The sequence below is a fragment of the Diplotaxodon limnothrissa genome, linkage group LG22, assembly GCF_057381915.1.
Source record: "Diplotaxodon limnothrissa isolate DT_005_m linkage group LG22, D_limnothrissa_male_GT1.1, whole genome shotgun sequence".
Lineage (NCBI taxonomy): Eukaryota > Metazoa > Chordata > Actinopteri > Cichliformes > Cichlidae > Diplotaxodon > Diplotaxodon limnothrissa.
In genome coordinates this window covers 18,207,273-18,232,261 of record NC_140616.1, presented here as the reverse complement: position 1 = coordinate 18,232,261, position 24,989 = coordinate 18,207,273, and the positions used below count along the sequence as shown (strand labels likewise).

Genomic DNA, 24,989 nt, shown 5'->3' with positions numbered 1-24,989 from the left:
TTGTTGTGATTTGGCGCTGTATAAATAAAATTTCATTGAATATAGAGCACCTGCCTCCTCATTGTGCTGCCTGTTGTGGTTGTTATGACCAGTGCTTGACCCCACACATCAGTGATCCAAGATCAAAGATGTTTGAAAACAGTATGGTGTGAAAATACGGCTCTTTGCAACACTTTGTACTTTGGGGTCATTTTTGTCCACGAGGGCCAACAACGTTATAAAATTCAATAAAAACCACATAAATAAATCAAATTACTTGAAACTTATTCCAATCATTCATAGTATAGTAATGAATAACTTCTGTTATTTTCAGCCCATTTGATGAATAACAAATACATTTTTGATAGCAAAAGATTTCTTTAGAGGACAAAAATGACCCATGGACAACACAAGGGTTAAAGAACACCTCCAAGGCTCCCACTGTGGGTTTAAATACCTGGAACTCTGAGATTGGTTTTAGAACTACAGAAGAAACTTCTTCACAAACCCAAACAAGTCCAACTGCCTTCTTTCTAAGAACTCAAAAATAGCTGGTGTTGTTTGCCTTAATTAAAGCAACATTCTTCATCTACTGCTATTTTCCTCCAGTTGTGCTGCTCTTTGTCTTTCTTACATCGTGAGACACTGGTGAACCTCCCTTTTCCATTAGACCACATGTGTCTCTTGCAGTGCAGAAAACAGAAAGAAAGAAAGGTTTAATTCAAGCTGGCAAGCATACAGTGCATGTTCTACATCCCACAAACACTCATCATTGTATCCATTTATCTCTAAAAGCTGCAGCACAATAGGAAATAGGCTCTATGTCATTTCAGGCATGGAATCCACTGTATGTTTCCCGTGCAGTTTCCTAGAAATGTGTTATTCCACCGCCAGCTCTGTGCACTCAGGCTGTGGTGTTGACACTAACTCATGCCTGCTGCTAATGGAGACAACAAGGTGCACCTGAGCATTCGTGTCATTCATGAAACCCTGCTGACACAAAGCTCTGAATAATTCTTTGTTTTTAATGCTGACATGCTGCACTTACATTTCCAATCCTGATTATTTCTGGTCAAAGTCACGATGGCCTCGGGTTCCCCCAGCGTGTACTGAGTTGAAGACTATTGTTATTTTATGCGCTCTAAAAGACGTTGGAGAAACACAGGTGCAAAACAAAAATCAAAGTGTGGAAAGCAAATTGTCCCTTTATTCTCTGACTCCCTTCGAGATGCATCGCGTTTTTCAAGAGTGACAGGAACTTCAGCAAGAGGCCTCGAAACCTCTACAAATAACAGACAGAAAAGAACAAAACAACAAAGTGAAACAAGATGTTCAGCTACCTCTTTACTCCTCGAGTACAGTGGTGTCTTTGTCTTGTTGGAGATACTGAAATGAAGGGGTGCGCCGCTGTCATCCTGCAGAGTGTTTTTACTCAGAATCGCCCTCTCATGCATGTCACTCATGCTTCAAAGGGCACGTGGTATCTTGTGCTTTCGGGGCTGCCTTGTTCAGAAGCCACAGTGTCGACCACCCAATACATGACTTTTTGTTTTCCCCCTGCAGAGCCGAGAGCTTGAACACGATCACCACCATAGACCCGCATCTGTGAGGAGAATAGAAATTAATCAACTTTGTGTTTTTCATCATTCATGGCATAAAATGTAATCTGGAAGGAGTCGATTATTTCTTATTGAAAGGCACAAAACAGCTTCCAAAATGTGAAAGAATATAAATGAGAAATTAAACACTAAACAGTAAGAAACTTCTCGAGGATTAAAATATGTCCATTAAAATACGTAAGCAGTTCTCCTTGAAGCCCTGATATGTTTTTTTGTGTGTTGCATGACGTTGGGTGTTGGACAAGCTGCTTCATTCCCACCCCCATGTAAAAAGAAAAATCGATAAATCAGCAGTTTCCCAACTAATGTGAGAGGAAAAAACATTGCACCGACCAAAGGAATTAGCTCAAAATGAAACAAAGAGCACAGTGTAGGGGGATTGGCCCGGGCCACACGGCCCCGTGTTAGCTGAATGAGTATACTGTGGCTGTAGCTGCAGCCTTTCAAGTCACTGGGCTTTGTAATAACTCTTGTTCTCTAAAAATGCCCATTAGCCAACTTGCTGCTCATTTCATTTCCAGGATTAGAAGTGGAGCACATAGGTCCCTTTGTACTTTGGAGGAAAAACACAGATCAGCTGTACACAGCAGCGGCATTAACCTCTCCCCTGCTCCTGTACTTACACCCTAAACTGCACGCTTGAGAGGACAGTAGCGAAATAAGAGGTCGGAAGTACATTTAGAGGAACTGGAGTATCTATCAACTTTATACTATTACACTAATAAGCAGCTACATTTCAGAGGATTGCACTGCTGTAATTCCAGAAATATAGAGTTAAATTACCTCTGTGTTGCCATATGGCTAATTTGAATCCAATTTAAATGTAAATGTAAATGTTAATGGGATGATGATCATCAGTTAAAAGAAAAATCCAGTAATAAAATAAATATATTTGTAATTTTTTTAAAAGAGAAAGGGATTCCGAGCATACTACTTTTTTTATAGAAAGTATAAATTACTTATATTTGCACACAATGACAGAATTATTTCAGAAATAAGTTTCAATATTATTAGCCCCATTTTATTGAGCCATAGCACAACCACTGCTGTGCAATGATACATTTTAACTTTGTGATGCCTTGTAAAACAAGTTAAAACGGAGGGTTATCTACCAGTTTACACACAGTATAAAACTTCAGCGAGGGTTTGAGCTGTCACTCAAGAAAGCATCGTGCCGAAAACAAAAGAAGTCAGTTTAGACTTAAGAAAAAGAATTATTGATGCACACAAAGCAGGAGATGGATATACAAAGTTATCGCTGCATTCCCAAGTGTCAACTGGAGTGAGGAGTATCATCAGAGAATACCACACAATAAACTGGTTAGAGATCCCAGAGACCCCAGAACCACTGCCAAGAATCTACTGGATAACTTGATAGCATCACTGGATCACTGAACAGGATTGGACTGCGAGGTTGCAGACTGAGGAAAACTGCTTCAATCTAGATGGATGTATGGTAAGGACAACCTGGAGAAAGTTTATGTATACTGTAACTGTTTCTGTTGCCTTTTGCTGTAATCTTGTGTGAAGCACTTTGATGGACACTGTCAAAGAAAACTTCAACCAGCCAGTTGAAAAACTGGGTCTGAGTCATCTCTTTGTCTTCCAGCACGACAGCGATCCAAAACATACGCCACTCCTGGTGAAAAACTACTTCCAGAAAACCAAAGTGAGCGTGAGTTCACATGACATGAGTGGGCTGCATAAGGCCCTGACATGAATACCAATTCAAACCTGTGGGATGAATGAAAACAAAGCTAAATGTCAGATGACCATCAAATCTGGAGAAGCTTGAGAGATCATCAAAGAAGAATAGACGGGGATCAGGAGACGTGTGTAAACGACTTGCATCAATAAATCTACCATGCCTAGAAAAGCTGAGCTAAAAATTCATTTGTCATATCCTTTTTGCGTTATTATGGCAAACAATTGCTTTTTCAATCAGCAGACACATAGCATTTATCATTTACTTGGATATCAATCAAATATTTACTCTCCTTTAGCTTTTTGTGTTTACCAAACCATGCACAACAATGCAGAAAATCTCTCTTCAGATGCTTCGCCAGCTTGTGGCCAGCTGTCTGCCTGTCGTTTGGTGCCAAACAGGTAAGGAACTGCAGGTTTTTAACACTTTTTTTGACTTTTTCACTGAAAACACGCTTCTTGCTGCGTATAAAAGCCGCAAGAGTCATGAAGGAAGTTGAACTGAGACTTGAGCAACTAAGAATGAAACTTGCAACACTTGAATTTACTGTGCAGAAATGTGGGGCATAAAATCGACCCTTAAAAACAATAATAATAATAAAAAAAACAGTCAGCCATACAAGGATTGTGAAATTAAAAAAGGAGTGATATTTTGTTACACCATGAGTAGCTTTAGGGTTATTAAGCAGGAACTGAAAGCTTGTTGTATAGCAGTTGTAGGCTTTAGTGGTGTGTGAGTGGTGAAGATTACGTTTTTGAGCAGTATGTTAAATGTGAAAAACTGTGGAAAGCTGCATGATAACAGAGTTGTATTAAAAAAAAAGAAGGCATGCACTTTTTACTTCTAATGTTATTATTAATTTAACAAAAATGCAGAAGTGTGTAGCAGTAAGTGCACCTCGTGATTCAGCAGCTTGCAAAACCACCATTAGCAGCAATAACTTTAAGTAATCCTTTTCTGAATAACTTTATCAGTCTTTCAGAACATTGTGAAGAAATTCCTTCAAGCTCAGCTTTCTTAAGGTCCCGCTACAGCATTTCAATCAGGTTGAGGTCTGGACTTTGACTGGCTCGTTGCAATATTTTGAATCTTTTGTTTTTCAATCATTCTGTAGTACGTTTTCTGCTGCGCTTGGGATTGTTTTTCTGTTTGGGCCAAGCTTTAGCTGTCAAAGAGATGTTATACAGAGGAGTTCTCTCAGTGATTCTAAGACTCTCAGGCCCTGCGTTTACACAGCAAGCCCAAGTATGCTGTGTTTAATTTTCACTAAACGTGGTGCTGTACATTATTACCAGACATATCCACTTTGGTCTTTCTGGCCTAAGGACATTATTCCAGAAGTCATGTGGTTTGTTCTGATGCTGTTCTGCCATTTTCTTCTGAAGACGCTGTCTCTTGGCAACCCTTCAGTCCTTTTTGCAGTTTCTCTGATGCACAGTCTGACTTTAGGGCAAATTTCCTGGGGCATTCAGTCCTGGAAAGAATGGAAACTATTTTCAGTGTTTTCCAATTGCGAATAATCGTTCTCACTGCAGAATAATGGTCTTCTAATTGTTTGGAAAAGGCAATATAACCCTTCCCAAACTTGATAGGCAGCAGCAATTACTTCATTTTACTAAAATCACTGCTGACGTCTTTCCTCCTTGGCATTGTGTTAACACACATTTGAATGCTCCAAACCAGCAAACTGGCAAAACTTCAAGATCCAAGTCTTGCCACTTGGCAGCCATCATGGCAACACTAATGTTTTTTTGGCTGAACCCCCCCCCCTTTTTTTTTTTTTTGTTGACTTTTCTCAGCATCATTAAGTATATTGGTTTGCCAACAGCACAAACAGGCCCAACAATACCGTAGCATGGGCGTGCACTGCAGTAATGATTTGGTATGCCTGCCAGCACACAGCTGAAAGTGTTATCAGCCTCAAAGGTTCAATGCGCTTCATGTTTCCAGGTTTCAGTGTTGATGGGTAGAGCGGGGCAGGTGCTATCAAAAGCATTTAGGAATTCTCCTTTATTTTTCTGCTTGGCATTCTTTGAGTGCCACGGCTCTCTCATATAATTTGCCTGATGGGAATTTATTGGAAGGTTAAAATACACACATTTCTTGACCTTTATTCAGGATTGTCCTTTAATCCAGTAGTTGTTCCATAATCAGTGGGTGGATAGCTTGGAGAAAGTGAAAACATTTAATTGAGTAATAATATTATTCACATTCTGTGATTAGTTCCATTGCCGGGGGAGACTGCAGGCCACATACGGTGCCTGAACTGTGCCAAAAAAGGGGGGAGAAGGAGAAGGGATTAACCAATCCACATACTTGCTCGATGGCCTACATCTCCGTTTCTCCATTTATTCTGAGCTCCTCATCGGTGAGCCAGGGGGCTATGAACGGGGGAGCAGTACGCGAGGTAATCTTTCACTCCTTTGCATAGCACAAAGACTTAGCTGGAGATAAGCTGCACGCCACAGCATGAAAATAATATGAAACACTGCGTGCTTGACAAAAAAGTTTGAGAGATTTTAGAAGATGTAGAAGAGCTTATACACATTCAGGTATGCAGGATCGAACATAAAGAGAAAATATGTATGCATACATTACTTTTAAATGTAGCAGCACTACGACTTAGGCTGTAAAATAAAAGCTTAGGGTAAATTCAGCGTTGGAACATGTGGGTGGTACATGGTTGATGGGATCCTGTGGTTCATTTACTCACTTCTTTTTGCACATAACAGGTAGCTGCTACATTCATGAATCAGCAGGTGATGGATGGAGAGGCACTTTAAAGCACTCAAAGGCTGGAGGAATGATGGACACATGAAGAGAAAAGCGAGACAGGAGTCGAGAGGAAGACGGCAGAGCGTTAGGAGGGAGACAAAGGGAAGGAATGGAGCGGCGGGATGTGAGAGAAAATAAAGCAAGACTGAAGATGGAAAAGGAGAGGGAGAATAATAGAACAGCAAGAAGTCAAGAAGGGGTGTTGCAGCAAGCTGGGAGCGCAGTTTGCATGGCTCCACTCTATGGGGGACTTTAATTACTTTTCAGCGTCACTGCTTCTCCTGGTCATGAGCTACATGCTCCGATCACCAGCCTCTGATTATCAAGCCTTTGTGAGGGCCTCCACCCGCTGTCAGGCTGTAATTACGTTTGCGCTGGAGAGCGTCTCAGCATGTCAGAAAGCTTACAAAGCCATTATCCAAGTGCTCTCTTTTTCTGCAGGCGTGAACTCCTCTGTGCCGAGGAACTCAAAGGTGAAGGCCTTTACATACATCGAGTGTGTTAAATGTTATTTGCAGATTTTTCTTTTTTTTTAAGGGGAATTACTTCAGTTTCCATTTGTTAGCACAGTGTTGAGGTTAAAGAAAGTACGTTTTCAAGGCTAACTTTGAAAGAGTAGAGTAAAAATGGGAACTGATTGCGAGAATAAGTGAGATGATTCATAATGAGACTGCATCGTTGTGAAACTCTTAACTATGCTCAGTCACTCTTCTAAAAAAGGGAATTGCTGCCTCACACAACCACCTTTCTTCACTGTGTAGTTTAAAAAATGCCTTAAATATAAGCATAAAGTCATTTCAAACACACCTGTCCCCGTGGTCACGATGTGTGGATCCATTTGCAGAAGGCCTTGATCGGTCCAACACACTACACTGTGATTCACCAACTTTCCTCTCTTATCACCATTTACACATTTTTTAACTTTATTTTTATTTGCGCTCTTAGACTTTTCTCGTTTCTGTCCTCATTCAAGCATGCTGTTTTTCATCCTCCAGCTATACTCAATGAAGTGTAACACCTACTGCACTTAGTAGTGTCTTTAGAGTTTGAAAAAAGCTGTTTTCATTTTGTTGCACCTCTGCAATGCATTTAAAAAAGTCAGCCTTCCTCTACTCCAGGATCATCTGAAACATAAAGTGAGAATTCAGGAAGCGTTTTATGTTTCAATCAGTGAGTTAATGGCATTGTTTTGTTATGTGGCATACCCCAAGTATCAGCAGCAGGTCCTATTTAATTTGCTGTGAAAAGGCATCTAATGCACTGTGATATATTTTAGAACATGCATCTGTAATCTACACTGAAAACGCACAACTATGTTTCTCCTTAAACTGGGGCAGCACATAAACCTCTCTTTTCTTCTCTTTCGTGACCTCATTACTCAAATTGGGGTGTAACCACAGACTGTATATAAAAGATGGACGATCTGATTTCCTCGTGTCAGCATTGTTCCCACATCATCATAATTAATGTTGTTCCAGGTTCAACATGGCAAGTGACCAATCACCTTCTTGTGACGTCATTCCTTTGCGACTTCGAAATACCCGCCTTCGAGTATTTCGAAATACAAGTGAAGAAGCGAGAAACCGCCGCCTGTCCGCCGAATTTGAAGTCAATTTAGGATACTTTCCTTTAATAAACGGTAAGCATTATACATATGTTCCTCACTTGGCTTGCTGTTTGTTTGCTAGTGATAGGCTACTTGACGACAGCATTAGCTAACCAGTGTTCTCTAGACCAGCGTTCCCCAACTTTTTGGGTGTTTCGTGGTCCGGGGGTTGGGTCAGGCAAAATTGCAGTAGCTTCCCTGATCATTTTACAAACATAAGTGAAGAGAATCTGGACTAAAAGGCCTAGACTTATGGTTGTGTGCTGAATCTATGAATCAAACTATCACCTGGAAACATAATTAACTGGTCCATAGCTGTGAAACTGGACATGAGTTCTTGATTCTATGGAGATTAACAGTAATCCAGAAATTTACAAATTTGTCCTGGTACATCGCGTAAATGTTGTCCCAGGGACATCGCGTAAATGTTGTCCCTGGTACATCGCGTAAATGTTGTCCCTGGGACATCGCGTAAATGTTGTCCCTGGGACATCGCGTAAATGTTGTCCCTGGGACATCGTGTGATAGCTTGTTAATAATGGAATGAAAATTATTGATTGTTATTAACTTGTGAAAAAGAAGTGTAACAAATCCACATGTTATGTTCTTACACCCTTACAGAAACTGTGACTCCTTCACAATGTCAGGTAAATGTCAACTCATGTTGAATAATCAACCAATCAAGCCTTTTATTATCACATGCAATGTTACACGTACAACTGCAATGAAAATTTCACCCCCTTCTGACCATACATATATTGCTTAAACATCACATTGGGAAGACAGGTCAGAAACAGTCAGGAAGGTCAGAAAACAATTTAATTAATAGATGAGGGGAGAGGAGGAGAAAAAAGAACTACAACCAGACAAAGCTCCTAGAAGACTGAAATGGATGATGGTTGCAGCATGCAAAAAGAAAATGATATCTGTTGACTACAGCATATGCTTTCTCACAGATTACCTTGTGGGAGTAGCTGGACCAAACTCTATTGGTATTTCAAGTTTGAAATCCCTGTTTGACCAGACTAACATTTCAGATGAGGTACCTCTTGACATAAAAATCCTTTTATGTTGTCATAAAACTAATGTTAAATTCTGCTTTAAATACACTTTATTGTACAATTTACTTAATGAATCGTATTCCTTAGTTCTGTTTTTATTTATATGTATTTATTTATTTGTTTTATAAGGTAATAGATGGCCTAATCTATTTGCAGTGTGAGGTATGTTGAAAAGCTTGTTTGATCATAATGACATAGCATGTTTACGTTTTTTGTAATGTATTTGAAAACATAGGTGTATTTATGTTATTTTTATAGAATTTCCCTCACATTTATCCAATACCAAGCCAAATCACTGGAAAAATTTTGGATGGGTCCACAAGAGCACAAAGTGCATACTTTTTGAAGGTATGACTTGGACTGTGGTAACTATGTTCTTATCACAAAGGGTTTATAAGTTGCCACTATAAACAAACAGCATTTTCCAAAATTGAAGCCTTGTCAGAAGAACCTGAAAAATACCTTTCTGAAACCTTTTCTGTGTAAAGACTTGCTCAAAAGCAATGCACACAGATTAAAACATTTCTGTCTTGGCCAACTGATAAAGAACACCAAAAATTGAGTGATGCGTGTTGAGTCTGTGGTCTTGATTTGTTTTGTACACACTATAGAAATTAATTAATGTAAACAAAAAATGACACTTTCTATATGTTTGTGTATCTGCAGAATTAATTACAAGTCTCACCTGACAAGCTTTCGCAGTTTTGCAGTGTCATTCTTGACAGAAAAACATACTTGTCACATTCTTTTTATTTCCAGAAAAACATCTTTCAGATGTATGAGAAATTGATTGGAGCCTGTCTGGAAAACGGCAGCCACTGGACCTTGTTTGTAAGTTGCACAGATTTTGCACTCTCTCTTGTGCATGATACTTTTCAGTGTCCCTCATTAGGAAAGCTCAAGGCCCAAGCCTACCATATCCATCTTTTTACAAAACAGTTTTGTGATATACCCAAGAGGACCATAGTCTATATGAATTCATTTGGCGAGTCGGAGGTCAGAAAAAGTGCGGTGTTGAAAAACTGGAGGTAATTAATTAACATATTTAACATAACATATTTAATTTAATTGAAATCATTACCGAACGTGGTTATTGATTTCTCTATATGCTTTTTATTTGTAATAACTGCGATCTCTCAGCTCATTTGCTTCAGCAAGAGGCTGCGCTGGAGAGTGGACCTTGTCACATGTGAGCCACCCACATCAACAGGATGGGAACTCATGTGGAGTGCATGTCATAATGGTACTGAAAACTATAGCTTTAACCTATATAAGTAATGTTTACATTTTTGCCTATTCAGTTTTTAAAGCCTTAGAGGCAGGATGGTAAAATCTCAATTTTTTTTGTAGATTGAACCATTTCAGCAGTAATGCTTTGCTTTGGTTGCTCTGTTTTTTTTTGTGTGTTTTTTTCTCGGGGGGGGGGGGGGGGGGGGGGGGGTTAAAAACAAAAACATTTCTTTGTTAATCTAATTCTTTTGCTCTTTTTTTTTTTTTTTTTTTTCTTCGTCAATTATTAGTTTGCCCAATCTCTCATTGACGGTAAAACACAAGTGGAGGAGTACAACACTGAAGTCACAAAGCTCAGGTCCCGACTTTGCCACTACTTATTTTCCTCAATAGGTAAAGATAAAATTAGCCGCCTTCTTTTTCTCTAACATTGGAAAATGTAACTTGTACTTAAACAAATTATATTTTGCAGATCGAACTAGGAAGTGCAGTCAGTGCTGGTGTGTGATTGCAGCCAAAGACCGGGTACACTATGACATGTCCTTAGCCATATAGATTGTTTATATAATGGACTTTGTTCATTTGTTTTTTGTTTGTTTATTTCTTCTTCTTCTTCTTCTTCTTTTTTTTTTTTTAATTCACAGGTGCAGTGCCAGAAATGTGGTGCCTACAAGCACATGCGTTGTTCAAAGTCTGGTTGTGGCATCTGTATCTTCTGTGAGAGTAAGTCACAATATAACTAAACAATGTCCAAAAATGTTTAAAGTGAAAATTTTTTTCGTAATTTTGCCTTTGCACACCAGGACTGTGTTATTAAAGTGGATGTTTCAAGATCCAGTTTTTACACAAAACTATTTTAGACATAACTGTGTCGTATTGTGGGGATTTCTCTTCACAATTAAATTGATATAGTGCTGTTTATATCATTCTTCTTTATGTAACAGCACAGTGCAGCACAGCAGAGGGAAAGGAGTTGTGCAGCATAGTAGGTGGCTATACAGGAGGAGCAATAGAAGTAGCCAGTGAAGAATGTCATCAGGGAAAGCATCAGGCAGCGAATGACAAAGGAAAAGTTCCTAAGGGAGAGAACATCTGCAGCAAATCGACAAGTAACAGTGAGATAGGAAGACTGACAGTACACACTGAAGGTACACAGACTGAAGACAACGAAAAAGAAGCAGAAGTATACAGCACAAGTCTGAGTACAGATAATGCTGCTGCTGATGATGTTGACAGGATCGATGCAGATACAGAATTCCAAACTGATTCAGAAGGAACTAGTACAGTTTACAGAGTGCATGGTCGCTTATCTGTACCAAAAAAGAAAACCTACACAATAACAGAAGACGAGATCAAGCGCAGAATCAACGCAGAGAACATGTCAGTTCATGTTTTCAGAGGTTTGATTGGGGTAGGTATACATTTCGTGATTTTGATGTCACCTGAAATAAATCCGGGTTACTCGTATCAATGAAGTGACAATGTGGCTGGAAGTTGTGCATTTGCTGCAACATATACACAATTACACCATGTAAACAAAAGCATTTAACTTTGTGCGCGTGTGTGTGTCTCTCTCTGCTCTTTTGGTGTTTGCACTTTTTCTTTTTTAGGGCCGTAAAGCCAAACTGCCCGCAATGATTCTTGACAGGCCTAAGAAGGCCAAAACTAAAGTAACAGTGTTTAGTGTTCTGAGTGAAGAGGAGGCTGGGGAGCTAGCCCTCGGGTTTGCCGGAAGATTGGCCTGCGATGTCACAACAGACATGGTCTGTAAAGGCATCGACCATTCAAGTGCTGATATGACAAAGTAAGTTAGTAAAACAGTATGAAAGTTGTATCTTTTTTGGTATTATTTGTCATTTCCCCGTATTTGGGTTATTGGTGTAACATTGTTAATCTTACTTTCTAATAACAGACAGACTCTTCTCAAAATCCAACACAACCTTAAACAGGAACTGACTGATTCCTCAACCTTCAGTTTGCTGACACACACCTTTGGCCCCGCTGCACTGGATTCTGTCATTTCATTCCTGTGTGAAAAACTTGATCTTGTCTCTTAAATAATGAAACCTTTTGTGACTTTTGTTTGTTCTGTAAATCAGAATCTTGAAAATTGTTCATTGTTGTTCTAAGTTTGTGTTAACTATTTGGCAAAAATGATTGGTTCCTAATCCAAACAGCATAATGACTGTTCTAACACACATCTTAAAAATGCTACAAAGAAAGAAAATTATCACATATGTTTCAATATGAATGTAATTGTGTCACACTCGGTTTGTAGTAGCTTTCCTGTTTTATTTTGAGTTTTGGTATGTTTACACTGTTATTTTTGTTTCCCGTGTGTTCGTCTTCCCTTATTAGTTTTACTGTATTTAGTTAGTCTGATTTAATAACTTATAATTATTTACTTTCCAGTGTGTATATATGCTCCTCGTTTGGATTATTGTTTGTTTGAGTTCTGCCTGTCTTTTCTATTAAAGATTTGGACTTTTGGACTATTAGTGGACCTCGTAGGTTTTTATTCTGTTCAATTGGTAATTGACTGGGTTTAATTTAGTGGCCTGGAAAACAGGCCGGAGGGGTCTGGTCATTTTAACCCCCTAAGACCCGAAATCTTCCATGGCATGCATTTTTAATTTCTCTTTGATATTTGAGCCGATTGGAACCCGATGAATGTAAAAAGAAAGAATTACCAGGTTTTGTTTGTTTTTTTTTTTACCTAATTTTTGTTTCTGAGAAAAATGAGAGCCACATGAGGACATTCATTTGAAATTTCGATAGAACAGTTGCAGTATAATGTCCTCGTAACTGTATATCAGGCGCTTGTTGATCAAGATTTAGTATTTTGGTCTAAATAACCCAAAATGTGATGTCCACATGTGTGGACGCCAGGCTGGAGTAAAGTGTTAGAGCTATTTATACCTATGTAAACTTTTATACACTGGTTTTTACCTGTCTTGTTTCAGAAAGGTTTAAAAGGGTAATGTCCACAGTTTGTTTATTTATTTGTTTGAATTCCACATATTTTATTAAAGTAATTGAGCTTGAACACAGAAAAAACTGAATCAAATAATCATAAAATCAAATCACTTGCACTATACTGAAGTCTAATCTACTCTGAGCTAATGCCGGTTTCCAACACTAATGATCGGGTGAAGGAGAGAGATGAGGGTGTGCACGGCCACTGGTGCTCTTATCCCTGTTCTTTGTGATACAATCCAACAGGAAAGCAGTCAAACCCTTGGACATTAGCCAAGTTAACGTTCACAAATATATACACACAGAGGAACTCTGAGCCCCAATGTCAGCATTAGCACAAACATGCCACTTCATACCAAATCTCAGTGTGAGGTCAGGTGTTAGTCTCATTCCATTATTCTGGCTATATTTTTACTCATTACTATTAAACTTATACTTAAGACTAACTATTAACAAAATCACACCCCAATAACTCTGTTATTACACTTTGTATTTAATCATAAAAAGGCTGGATGTTGAAACCTTTTACTTCTATTTTGTATGAGCCGGGGGTTCTCAACAGCTGATACTCTGTCTGTATCAGCTGGTGGTGGTCAGAGGGCCCGGTGGCGCCTGTGTCCGGCAGCCTCGCCTCTGTCAGTGCGCCCCAGGGCAGCTGTGGCTACAGTGTAGCTTGCTATCGCCAGTGTGTGAATGTGTGTGTGAATGGGTGAATGACTGAATGTAGTGTAAAGCGCTTTGGGGTCCTATGGACTAGAAAAGCGCTATACAAATGCAGGCCATTTACCATGTCCAAAAAGTGACAGGTATCGTTTTATGGAGCAAAAAACTTAAGAGCGCATATTTTATAAATAATACCAACAATTACAAATGCAGACCTTTAATAGTAATAAGTAATCCTTTATTTATAATGCATAGCAATATAAAAATAGTAACATATGAAAATATTACAATGGGCACAGATGAATTTGTATCAAAAACAGCAACCAAGCCAAAGTAATGAATAACACACATAAATAACAACTGCTTGAGAGAGCAAACAATTTCTTTTCATCTGTTCCTTGGCAGAAAGTTAAGACAGCTATTCAGCTTTAGGTTTCAATAAACAGAAGTAATGGATGCAGTCCCTTTGAAATGTCACACAAAAGTCTACTTGTGCATATACTTAGCTTTAACTCTTCTCTTTTTTGTTTTGTATTCCAAAAGGTTTTCATTTTCTCCAGAGGATGTCTCTCTTTCAGTGGTTATCGACTGTTCACATTCATTTTCACAGACTGCTGGAATGTCGATGCTGGCCGAACGTTTCTTGCTAGAATACAATGGCCTAATTTTGCGTGCATTATCTGTCGTCTTTATTTCGTACTGGCATATACTTTTGCCTACTTGTTTTGTTTTTAAGACATTTGTATGCAGTTCATCTATCATTGCAGTAATACCCTCTGGAATGAATGCCCACTGTTTAACTGTGTCTAAAACAGCATTTAGTTTTCCAACCGCATCTTCTGTGCATTTTTTGTCTGTGCTTTCAACTACAGGAGTGTCATTCAAAGTTGATAGAGGACTTTTCAGAGAGTTTTTCATTTGTTTAAAATGGCTACAAGCCACCTTCAGGCAAGCACATGTGTTATAGTGAGAGAACGTACAACAAGTGCACTGAAGTGTTTCAGCCGATGCAAAAAAACACAGATTTCCAAACAAACTTGGCATTTTTATCACTTTCAAGTCCTCACAGTGTACAAAGTAATGCCTTTCTTTCACTGCAATTCTTGCCAAGGTAGAAATGTCTGTTTCCATGTTTGGATAGATGTCATTGTCAACCTCTGCTAATTTTGCAAGTAACACTAGATGCTTGCAAAGAAGTCCTCGTAAGCCATATGTACAGTTGCAGTAGGACTCAACAGGGCAGACATCATACACTATGTCTTCTCTTGACTCAGATGGGACTTGATATGCATTAACTCCATGGCTGTTCTTGACTGTAATTTTAAGAGCCCAACCACTTTCCATCAGTCTTGAAGCAGAGTCTGAAACTTGAGACAAGGTGTCAGCAAACCTGTTTTTCATGCGGCCCACATCTTGCAGGGTTTTTATGACTGAGAAGTAGTCGTCGGCCTTCCCTAGGAGCACTTCAATCAGATCATCCAGACGCCTATTCGTGTAGCCAGATAAAAACTGGTATTTCAGGCGGTGGAAAAATCTGAACAAAAGTTATTTGAAATGATTAGTAACTGTAATTGAAGGAATTTAAAGTTTTAATCAAGACTGTATTATTTTTTTAAAAATTGGAATACCTATTGCACACGTCTTTTATAAAGGAATGCTCTGTGCCGGTTTAGCTGATTTAGGCAAATCCACCTACTCTGTTTTTTGTTGTGATAACATAAAAAACGCTGCTAGAATTTAAAGGATTTGCCTAAAACCTGTTCTGGCAATGACATGACGAACCTACTCAGTTTAGCCTCTTGGACTAAAGCATAATATCTTTTTTTTCAGCAATACAATCGAATGAGGTCAAAATAATAAATCATACCTTTCAATCACATTGTTTGTTTCAGAACGAGCGTGACTGAAGCGACGGCCGTAGTCACACCACATGTGGCCAATGCCTTCCCAGTGCTTCTGAAAATACTGGCACACCAAAGGGTATTGCTTAAATGTCTGGCAGAACTCTGCTGATGTGGCTTTAAAGTCGTCCTCCTAAGAGAATTGGATGCAACAGAATATATTTCAATCCATTTAACAGACCTATTGAAATCTTTAATATTATGTATTGAAGCCCTTTTCCTTTTATTGAATAACATTAAGAATTTTAAGTTATTAATAATATGTCGTGTTTTTGTATTAAGAAGCAATTATTTCTTCCCTTACAATGGCTAAGAAGGAACACTAAACCTATAAGCATATTTGGTTTCAGCATCTGTCTGTGAAAGAATCCCACTCACAAGTTCTACTGCACAGTGGGTGACACAATGATGGTCTGCACAGCTTAAGTACTTGTTTTGATAAGCAAGATAAGAAGCCAGTTTTAGAAATTGTTTCAAAAATCTATTTTGTATATCTCTGTAACTTCTTTTAGCAACTGAAAGTTATTATGCTCTTAGTGTAATCAAGAAATCAAAATGTGAAATAGACAAATTACACTTACAGATGTGCAAGCTTTCAGCTTACAAAAGAAAGAAATGATTTCATTTCTCTTTTGGGTGTTAGAAAGCCCATGGACCCCGGACTCTGATTTTGAAAGCCATCGATTAACAGCCTGTGAATGTAAGAGAAAAAAAGTTAATCTGGAGAGAGAGACAGAGGAGCAGCTGTACAAAAAGCATAAAAGAAAGCTGACGTCCAAAAATAACTTTGTCACTCACTGGACAAGAGGACCTGTGCATTACAGAAATCAACCAGGCAAACATATTTTTAAATGTCAAAAAGAGCTTTGGGAAGCAGCCACCAGAAGATGAGTGCACTGTGGTCTTAAATGAATGGACAAAGTCACTCAACATTTTATCCCTTTATATTCATTAACCTGAGTAGGTGAATATCACAATGAGGCAAATCATAACAACAGGACCCTGTTGTAAAAATGTGTTTCAGGTGCATCTTAGACAACGTGAAAAGAAAACAATGTGGTTTACCTGCAAGACATGGTACCAGCATAGAAGGATAGCTGACTCTGGAAAAACCTTCTGCAAAGCATTTATTTCCGCAAAGTCTTTGTCAACCATAAATGCTCTACAGAAAAAAAGAAAACACTAAATGAGATTAAACAGTATGAAAATGTTTTTGCTATCTCAAAGCACCACTTCAATGCCAAATTAAACATTTCAACTCACAAGTAGATATATAAAATACTGCATACAGCCTATAGGAATAACTTTAACAACTGGAAAGGAAAGTTTTTTGCAGCCCATGCTGCAGCTATAGCATTAGATTCTGGCATGTTATAACTTTTTTGAAAAGGAATTATTTCAAAATTAATAGCTGTCAATGTATTTTTAACCTCAGGGAAGTTGGGAAATGCTCACAAACTATTCCAAGAACAGTTTCCAGGGTTTTCTGACTTTCGTTGCTGACAATAGCATAGGCCACAGGGACTCCATGCCCATGATCATCTCTTACAACAAGTGTGAATAAGGGAAATGAATACTGGTTAACGCAGTGCGTGGTGTCAACAAATACTAACTGTTTTGCACAGTTCTCCATGTTTGATTTCATTACAGGTGTCTGCAAAACAATCATTAGTTCTTGGTCAGATGTGTATGGTTGATAGAAGAGAACATGTTCTTGATGTTTTCCATTAAGTAAGGTATGTACACTTTGACTGTCTCCACAGTTAAAGTGCTTCTTCCTCATCATGCAGGTTCTAACACTGTCAATGTCACGTGGTGTGACAAAATGCTCTCTGTTGTGAAGATCTCTGTGTCCATGTTCTTTGGCCCATTTACGACATTCGGTTAGTATGATGGCTGGCTTAGTTCCAAGGGAAAGCAGTTCCTCAATCTTCCTCCTCAAATCACTGGAAATATTGTTGAAATGTGCGTCTTTTGGGTCCGAAGGATCATGCCCATCATGCTTATCATATGTACGCTGCACGATGACTGTGTGGTCTTTCCAACATTTGAGTACTTTAAATGAAACATAGGCCTTACAGCCCACTGCTCTGTAGCTGTTTCGACTTTTTTCCCCAGCTCTGATGCAGTTGAATTTGTAATAGTCTCTTTTCCTGTCTTTGCCTGAGGCAACATTTAAACATTTATAATGTCCATGAAGGGTTAATGAGTTCAATTTTTCTAACACAACACTGAATGGGTCCTCCTGGCATTGTGACACATGCACACAAAGTTGTGTGTCTTTTCCAGTTCTTTTTTTTTTCGTCATTCAGAACACTTCTTCTAATTATATCGTCCATTTCTGGTGGAAAAATAACGAAGGTTTAATTAGTCAATATTCATTAATTCATTTTAACTTGTTTTGGTTTTTTTTGCAATACAATGTAAATATTAAATATAATATTAAAAAAAGATATATATAGATATATATATCTATCTATCTCTATCTCTATATATATATATCTCTATATATATATCTCTATATCTCTATATCTCTATATATATATCTCTATATCTCTATATCTCTATATATATATATATATATATATATATATATATATATATATATCAAACAGGGGCTAAAAGAAGCTAAACTTTCATATGGTATGTCCCGGGGACAACATTTACGCGATGTCCCGGGGACAACATTTACGCGATGTCCCGGGGACAACATTTACGCGATGTCCCGGGGACAACATTTACGCGATGTACCAGGACAAATTTGTAAATTTCTGGATTACTGTTAATCTCCATAGAATCAAGAACTCATGTCCAGTTTCACAGCTATGGACCAGTTAATTATGTTTCCAGGTGATAGTTTGATTCATAGATTCAGCACACAACCATAAGTCACACCCAAAAAGTTGGGGAACGCTGGTCTAGAGAACACTGGTTAGCTAATGCTGTCGTCAAGTAGCCTATCACTAGCAAACAAACAGCAAGCCAAGTGAGGAACATATGTATAATGCTTACCGTAACACTGGTTAGCTAATGCTGTCGTCAAGTAGCCTATCACTAGCAAACAAACAGCAAGCCAAGTGAGGAACATATGTATAATGCTTACCGTTTATTAAAGGAAAGTATCCTAAATTGACTTCAAATTCGGCGGACAGGCGGCGGTTTCTCGCTTCTTCACTTGTACTTCGAAATACTCGAAGGCGGGTATTTCGAAGTCGCAAAGGAATGACGTCACAAGAAGGTGATTGGTCACTTGCCATGTTGAACCTGGAACAACATTAATTATGATGATGTGGGAACAATGCTGACACGAGGAAATCAGATCGTCCATAAAAGATGGATGGGCTTCGGGCCACATCACCTCTTGCTTTGTGGACTCCTCAAACTGAAGTCTCAATGGTAGCGTTAAGGCCACCTAGATGTTGACTTTTTGTAGCCAAATTTTGCCATATTTGAATGTGAAAGTGTTACGTTGAGGTACGGTGAAAAACAAAGCACACGCCTCTTCAGGTCTAAGGTTTTTATATATCAGGACATAATAAAACAATGCATAGCAGGCCTGAAAATTGGGTAAATGCAACCTCAGATAAACAGCAGCATGACATATTATACCATGAAATCATTTTTTAAACAGCAATTAAGGTAAAACGCAGGGGAAGTAACAGCCAGGTGCTGAAACTCAAACCCACTTGGTTAATACATCATCACCAAGTGTGAGCACTTCTATAAAAACAGAAGTTTTGATCATTTGTTGGCCCGGAGCATTCAGGCATGTTAACACAAAGCCAATGAGAAAAGTCATCCACAGTGATCTTAGAGAATCATCTGGGAAAAAGGTCAGTTTAAATTCACTGTGTATCCCTGTCATTTAAACAAACACCATCCAGATGTATGAATATAAAAAACTAAATCCACCCACACACATCCATTTTCTTGACTGATTATCCAATGCAGAGTCATGGGGGTGGCACTGGAGCTGCTCCAGTGGTCACTGGGCTAGTGCTGTGGTAGACCCTGGACAGGTCACCACTCTACAGTAGACATAATATACTCCAATATAAGTTAGAGGTCCTAACTTATTTTGTACCAAGCTGCCTTGAAATGCTATGAAGTTGGGCGAATTCACATGCAAGTCTACTGAGTCTGACTCACTTAAGTAGCGACTGGAGGAACTGCAGGAGGTTTCATTTTTCAACCTAAGAGGTTGATACTTGACTGTAACCCATGGGCCTTCTTCTAATTTCCGACAAAGAGATAAACCTTGCTCGACACCTCACAAGTGTGCTGTTACCTGCACTTGTCTGAAGGGCACACCTCTCAGCCATGTCATAAATCTGCACAGGGTCTCTGAGCCCCGTCCTTACCTTACAGTCCAGGGTCTGCATGCAGAGGAAAATTAAAAGTGCCGGACACTGCGCTCCATCCCACCAGAGTCAAAACGTTTAAGCTTGTTGCTCTTCTCAAGATTAGACAGATATGCATTATTTAAAGTAAAGTTACATCATGTGACTCACTGAACTTACTGTGAAAGGAAAGCACAATGCCACAGTTCACTTTTAATACTTTTATGCCAGTTGTATTCACTTGAGGTCAGATTAAACCAGTTCAGAAACTGATAGACAAATGATGACAACATCTACATTTAATTCTAAAGGCCGAAAGCCCTTCCTATGTGACAAAGTTGTGACATACCTTTAATTAAACAAGTTATGACACTGGCATGGTTTAGGACAGCGTGTCTTTTAAGGTCAGTCACTGGCACATTATAAATCCCAAATGCCAGTCTCTTTACAGGAGATTTAACGTGGAGAAATGAACTTAAGTCTCACAGCGGACCTTGAGGTAATTTTACCACTGAGCACACACTGCTGTGAGGATTAAAAGGTGCAGGTCTGAGAGCCATACAAGCTAGGCTGTATGCGGAGAACAAAACCTGGCAACCCAGACAAAAACTGTGTCAGTGTTCAAGACGAAACAAAACAATGCAGTAAAACAGCCCACGTCACAAAACTGCAAAACACATTATGACCCTAGAGAATTATTTTAAATAAAATATTTATTTGACGCGTTAGAAATGTCACAGTTGTAGTTACGGCATCCTGCGATGGGGATTACAGCACAGGGTGGGTTCACATTGTTAAGCTGCACATTTTTTATGGATTACATGTGGAAAAAGAAATTAAAGAATTTCTGCAGCAGGTGCAGAGAGGAAATAAGTATCTTAAGGCTCTGTGTCAATACAGCAGGAAGAGGCGCTTTGTTTCCGCAATTGCATATTTGAACAGCGATTCACTAAAACAGACCAGTCTGTAACACATTACATGATGATATTCATCTGAGATTATGTCTACCTAATTTTAATACCTCCTAAGGGCTTGATGATTTTTATTAGGTCCTGACACCTTAGAATTGATAACACGTTGGATACTGACAGAACCTTACTCAGACATTAGACATGGATCTATGCTCTCGCACAGCACACTGACATTAAACTTCTCACATTTGCTTCTTGCCTTATGGTTGGTGAGCTGTATTATCTGCACTTAACAGTTTTAAGCTCACCGACAAAGCTTAGTCTGCTTTGCTGACTCACTGTTTTGTTCAAAACGAGCATACAAAATAATACAAATAAGGAAATGACGAAAAACTTCTCTTGTTACCTAGTGTTTCACCATCACTGTCATATTAGACCAAGACCATAATCTAAAAGTTCCTAAAATGCTTAGCAAAAATTAAATAAAGAGGTAGTAGGGGTTACAATTTTCTCTCATTTTGAACCAAGAGATAAAGTAACTGTCTTCGTTAATGCCAGTGTCATCGCCAAGTTTCAGCTCACCACTTATCAAATCTCCTTTGGCCAGTAGTCCAACTTTCAGCTGAGTGTCACTGTCTTCTAAAATATCCTGCTAATCGTGAAGGAAACAGACAAAGGGGGCAGGAACATAGCTTCCTTGGCACAGTTAACACAGGAGATTTAGAAGGAAGACGGTTAACTAGCTCCCTGATTTCCACTACTTGGCTCAGCTGTCTGTTCGTAAAGCCTGACTGGAACTACTGCTTATGTGAAGCTCTGTATCCTGGCAACCATAGAAATGGCCAGGAGATGTGATTGGGACTTATCTCTGGCCTGAAGCTAAAACATCTCCGGGGGTGATTTCTAAGGCACAAATATGTCACATTTCAAACCACCTCTTCGGTCAAACACTTCCATTGTTAAGAGCAGTAAAACTCCAGGCCTGGAGTTCCTTTAAATACGCTTCATTACACCCACAATTTACATAGATAGTAATATCTTCTCTGGGTGGCAGATATACTAAAGACTCCTCGTATGAACTGTTTTCTGGTTTGTTTTTTCTTTTTCCATCAAGAGCGAAGTGTTTCAGCCACCTTTGGTTGCTCTCATGCGTGATAGTGGCCACGTGCCTCTTTGTCGCGTTCAGCTTGTGTGCTTGCGTCTCAGCAAAGGCAACCATCAGAGGAGGCTGCGCTCCCCGATCAAACCTCCCTGACACATGGCAAGATTTTTGTCAAGCTTCTCTTATAAGGCGGCAATGCTACCAATTACCTTCGTCCAGCCAGCCAGCCAGCCAGCCAGCCATCTCGACAGTCTGACAGATGACTTTGACCTCAGCAGACACAGAAGGCTTCTTGTGGTTGACACATGCAGAGGTTGATGGGTTGCAGCGCGGTTATGGAGGACGTGAAACTTATTCTCACACCGAATCCAGTACAGTACAAGCCTCCAGGCAGGCAGGCAAGGACAGGTGACTTACCTTGATGCCGGTTCCGTTCGACCCCCTAGAACAAATGCACCCCCTATGTAGTCTTTTCACAAACACGCACAAATACACACACAGTGACATATTCCCTCTAATGATAGGGTTCATAACCTTCTTCCTGCTGAGACTTGAGAGCTCAGCCATACTGTTACAGAGCCGTGAGCCATGAAGTCTCCTGTGGGAACAAGTGTTGAATGTGACGACTGCCTCGAGGTAGAAATGTCAATGTGAGGGCAATGTTAACAAAGTTCATTCATAGAGCTACCCTTAGCAAAAACACACTGCAAACCACCTCACATAAAGCTGAAATAAAAACCAAATTGCATCAATAAAATGCTCAACACCAACAAAGAAAACAATAGCAGGACGTTTCCTTCTGACGGACCCAAATCCTGACTCCAAACATTGTTATTAACACTTCCTCCCATGGCACATGCTGTTAAAACACCCTCGTGTTAATCAGAATAAGGCTCTCCAGCGTTACGCTCCCCATGCAAAGACTTTATCCTTTGTTTTTTGTTGCTGATGTTATTATCATAATCAACCCTCTTGCAGCAGTGGAATTTCCTCTCCTTTGGCTGACCCACCACCGGGCAGAGTGATGAAAATGCACCTCATGAGGGTGAGCTCATTATTCTGAGCTTTAACCACATTGTGAATACAAAAACAGAGTGAACTTACCTGGGTAGGAAACATCATGCTCAATAAAAAACAAAAGAGAATTATTTATGAAGAGGAGGGGTGGTTTGGTTTTGTTCTAGCTCTTTCCAGTTAATGACTATGTGTTCACTGCCACACTTCTTAAAATCTGTATCAGACTGGATGCTTAAACATCTAAAATTAGCTAAATATTTTCCTTCAGCAATTAGCAGGATTACTATGTGTTAAATATTTGGCTCTAATTTTCTTTTTTCTTGAGCTGCACAGATTAATAAAGCAAACAATGAAGTCATCGCTCACTAACATTTTACAATGATTGTCTTTAAATACTTCTCACTTGAAGTTGTAGCTCATAAAATATTTTCATAAAATATGTTATATCAGCAGGGACCTGTGGATATCAATTAAAGCCTGATGCTCACTAGTGTTCTCCATCATGCCGGCCTTGGGTTAGTATTGTGTTTCAAGGTTAGAATTTGAAAGTGGCTCTTGCATTTGCCTGGCAACACCTGCAGCACAGGAGGTGGACCACATGGTGAGTACCTGACACACACCTTTTCACTAATATGCTTCAGGAGGCAGAGCAGGTCAGCCATAAATTGGAAGGTCAGCGGTTCAATTCTGCCTCCTCCAGTCAGCATCTCAACGTGTTTTGGGGCAAAATACTGGAGTCCGAAAAGGGATTAAAGTGGTCAAAGAGATACAAAAGCATGCTGTAAATTTTCATTTACCATCTCTTGACTCAGTTTAGATTAGGTTAGGGAAAGTATATACATATTATATTTTGGTGTTTTCCCTGCCGTAGGTTATCGTAAACCTCATGTTTTTAGCTTTTGTGTGCACATTGCTCTCACAGAGCTAGCCGCCATATTTAACGTGATACAACCTCCTCTGAAACTGGATTAAAAGAAAGCACTGCACCAAAAGCAAAAGTCTCCTTCTGCTTTGCCTATAGTTTTTCATGTTTGTCTACAAATACTTGCTAATTACTGGCCAAGCGGTGGCACAACTTGCGACGCAAACAGGAAATGAAGAGAGTTCACTTTCAAAGTTAAAGTTGTGTCTCAGAACTGCAGCCAACGTGTTTCGAAAAGTGAAGCTTTTGTTTTGAAAGCAAATCCCACTTTAACCCTTCAGAGCCAGGCGTATCGTACATGATACATGTTTTTGTGAGTTTTTGAGACGTCTACATCATCGGCGTGACTTTTTTACCCTCAAAAAAATGATATAAATTGCATTTTTAATGACTAAATTGCAAAAATATGGCAAATGTAGAAAATGTGATACAAATTAAAACTCATATATGCAGATTAAAATTTGATATATTTTTTATATATTTTGTCTAAAGGTTCAACAAACACTCCATTGTCAAAAAAATGGCAGTCATGTTAATGACATATGGTTTGTGGTCATGTGTCCGCAAAACGTCAGTAGTGTTTACTTGCATTTCTGTATGCAGCAATAAACAGTTTTCACTTGAGCTCATTCAAGCTCATTCAAGCAAATTCAACATACCAGGATATTTTTGCTTTGCCTGCAATCCAGCTGAGCTGTTACACAAAGGCAGTTATTATCTCAATAAGTGATACAAAGGTTTTCCAACATAACACTAAGTGTGTTCACATGAAAGGGGTCACATTGGTCCATATGGCTAATCACAAAGTTGTACAGACCCACTGGCAACAGAAAAGCTGATTTTGTAATAATAAAACTGTTTTACTAGGAAAACATGAAGAGGGTTAAACAGAAAACCCAGACTGAATGCAACACAGCTGCTGCAGACACATCAGTATAAATATGATCACCCTATAAAAAAAACACTGAATTATTTAAAAATTGCTTGCAGCCTGGAAAAAGCAGGAACAAAGTTGCTTATAATAATTTACATTTGGCACCAAATTATGCTGTTTAGTGGAAGACATAAACTTTAGACCCTCTAAAACTTTAGCTCATCCTATTTCCATGTATTGAGGTCTAGAGATCTTCCAGGAGAGCTGACACTCTGCTCAAGAGTATTGATTAGTTGGTGATTGGTTTC

General features: G+C 39.1%; 2 protein-coding genes across 2 annotated transcripts; one reads left to right on the top strand and one right to left on the bottom strand.

Annotated features, from left to right (window-relative positions):
* Positions 1–8,342: 8,342 nt before the first annotated feature.
* Positions 8,343–12,147, top strand: LOC146609770 (uncharacterized). Its single transcript, XM_085345936.1, has 12 exons — positions 8,343–8,726; positions 8,875–8,907; positions 9,004–9,093; positions 9,505–9,576; positions 9,685–9,773; positions 9,886–9,988; positions 10,266–10,368; positions 10,448–10,500; positions 10,620–10,698; positions 10,920–11,386; positions 11,586–11,779; positions 11,888–12,147. Exons 1-12 carry the CDS (start codon positions 8,514–8,516, stop codon positions 12,030–12,032), a joined length of 1,641 nt encoding a protein of 546 aa, XP_085202062.1. The 5' UTR covers positions 8,343–8,513; the 3' UTR covers positions 12,033–12,147.
* Positions 12,148–14,013: 1,866 nt separating this feature from the next.
* Positions 14,014–17,620, bottom strand: LOC146609769 (uncharacterized). The gene is made up of 5 exons (XM_085346117.1): positions 16,946–17,620; positions 16,581–16,677; positions 16,097–16,207; positions 15,482–15,648; positions 14,014–15,148 (listed from the first exon to the last, which is right to left on the bottom strand). The coding sequence occupies exons 1-5, from the start codon at positions 17,299–17,301 to the stop codon at positions 14,101–14,103; spliced, it is 1,779 nt and encodes a 592-aa protein (XP_085202243.1). The 5' UTR covers positions 17,302–17,620; the 3' UTR covers positions 14,014–14,100.
* Positions 17,621–24,989: the final 7,369 nt, after the last annotated feature.

Bases quoted from the DNA above. Each gene is read 5' to 3' on its own strand.
- LOC146609770 (XM_085345936.1), top strand. From the start codon at position 8,514: ATGAGGGGAGAGGAGGAGAAAAAAGAACTACAACCAGACAAAGCTCCT. The intron at 8,727-8,874 runs GTACCTCTTGAC...TTGTTTTATAAG, and splicing joins AGACTAACATTTCAGATGAG to GTAATAGATGGCCTAATCTA. The intron at 10,699-10,919 runs GTAAGTCACAAT...TTTATGTAACAG, and splicing joins CATCTGTATCTTCTGTGAGA to CACAGTGCAGCACAGCAGAG.
- LOC146609769 (XM_085346117.1), bottom strand. From the start codon at position 17,301: ATGATGAGGAAGAAGCACTTTAACTGTGGAGACAGTCAAAGTGTACAT. The intron at 16,678-16,945 runs GTTAAAAATACA...TTTTTTCTGTAG, and splicing joins CATTTCCCAACTTCCCTGAG to AGCATTTATGGTTGACAAAG. The intron at 16,208-16,580 runs GTAAACCACATT...TTACATTCACAG, and splicing joins GCTGGTACCATGTCTTGCAG to GCTGTTAATCGATGGCTTTC.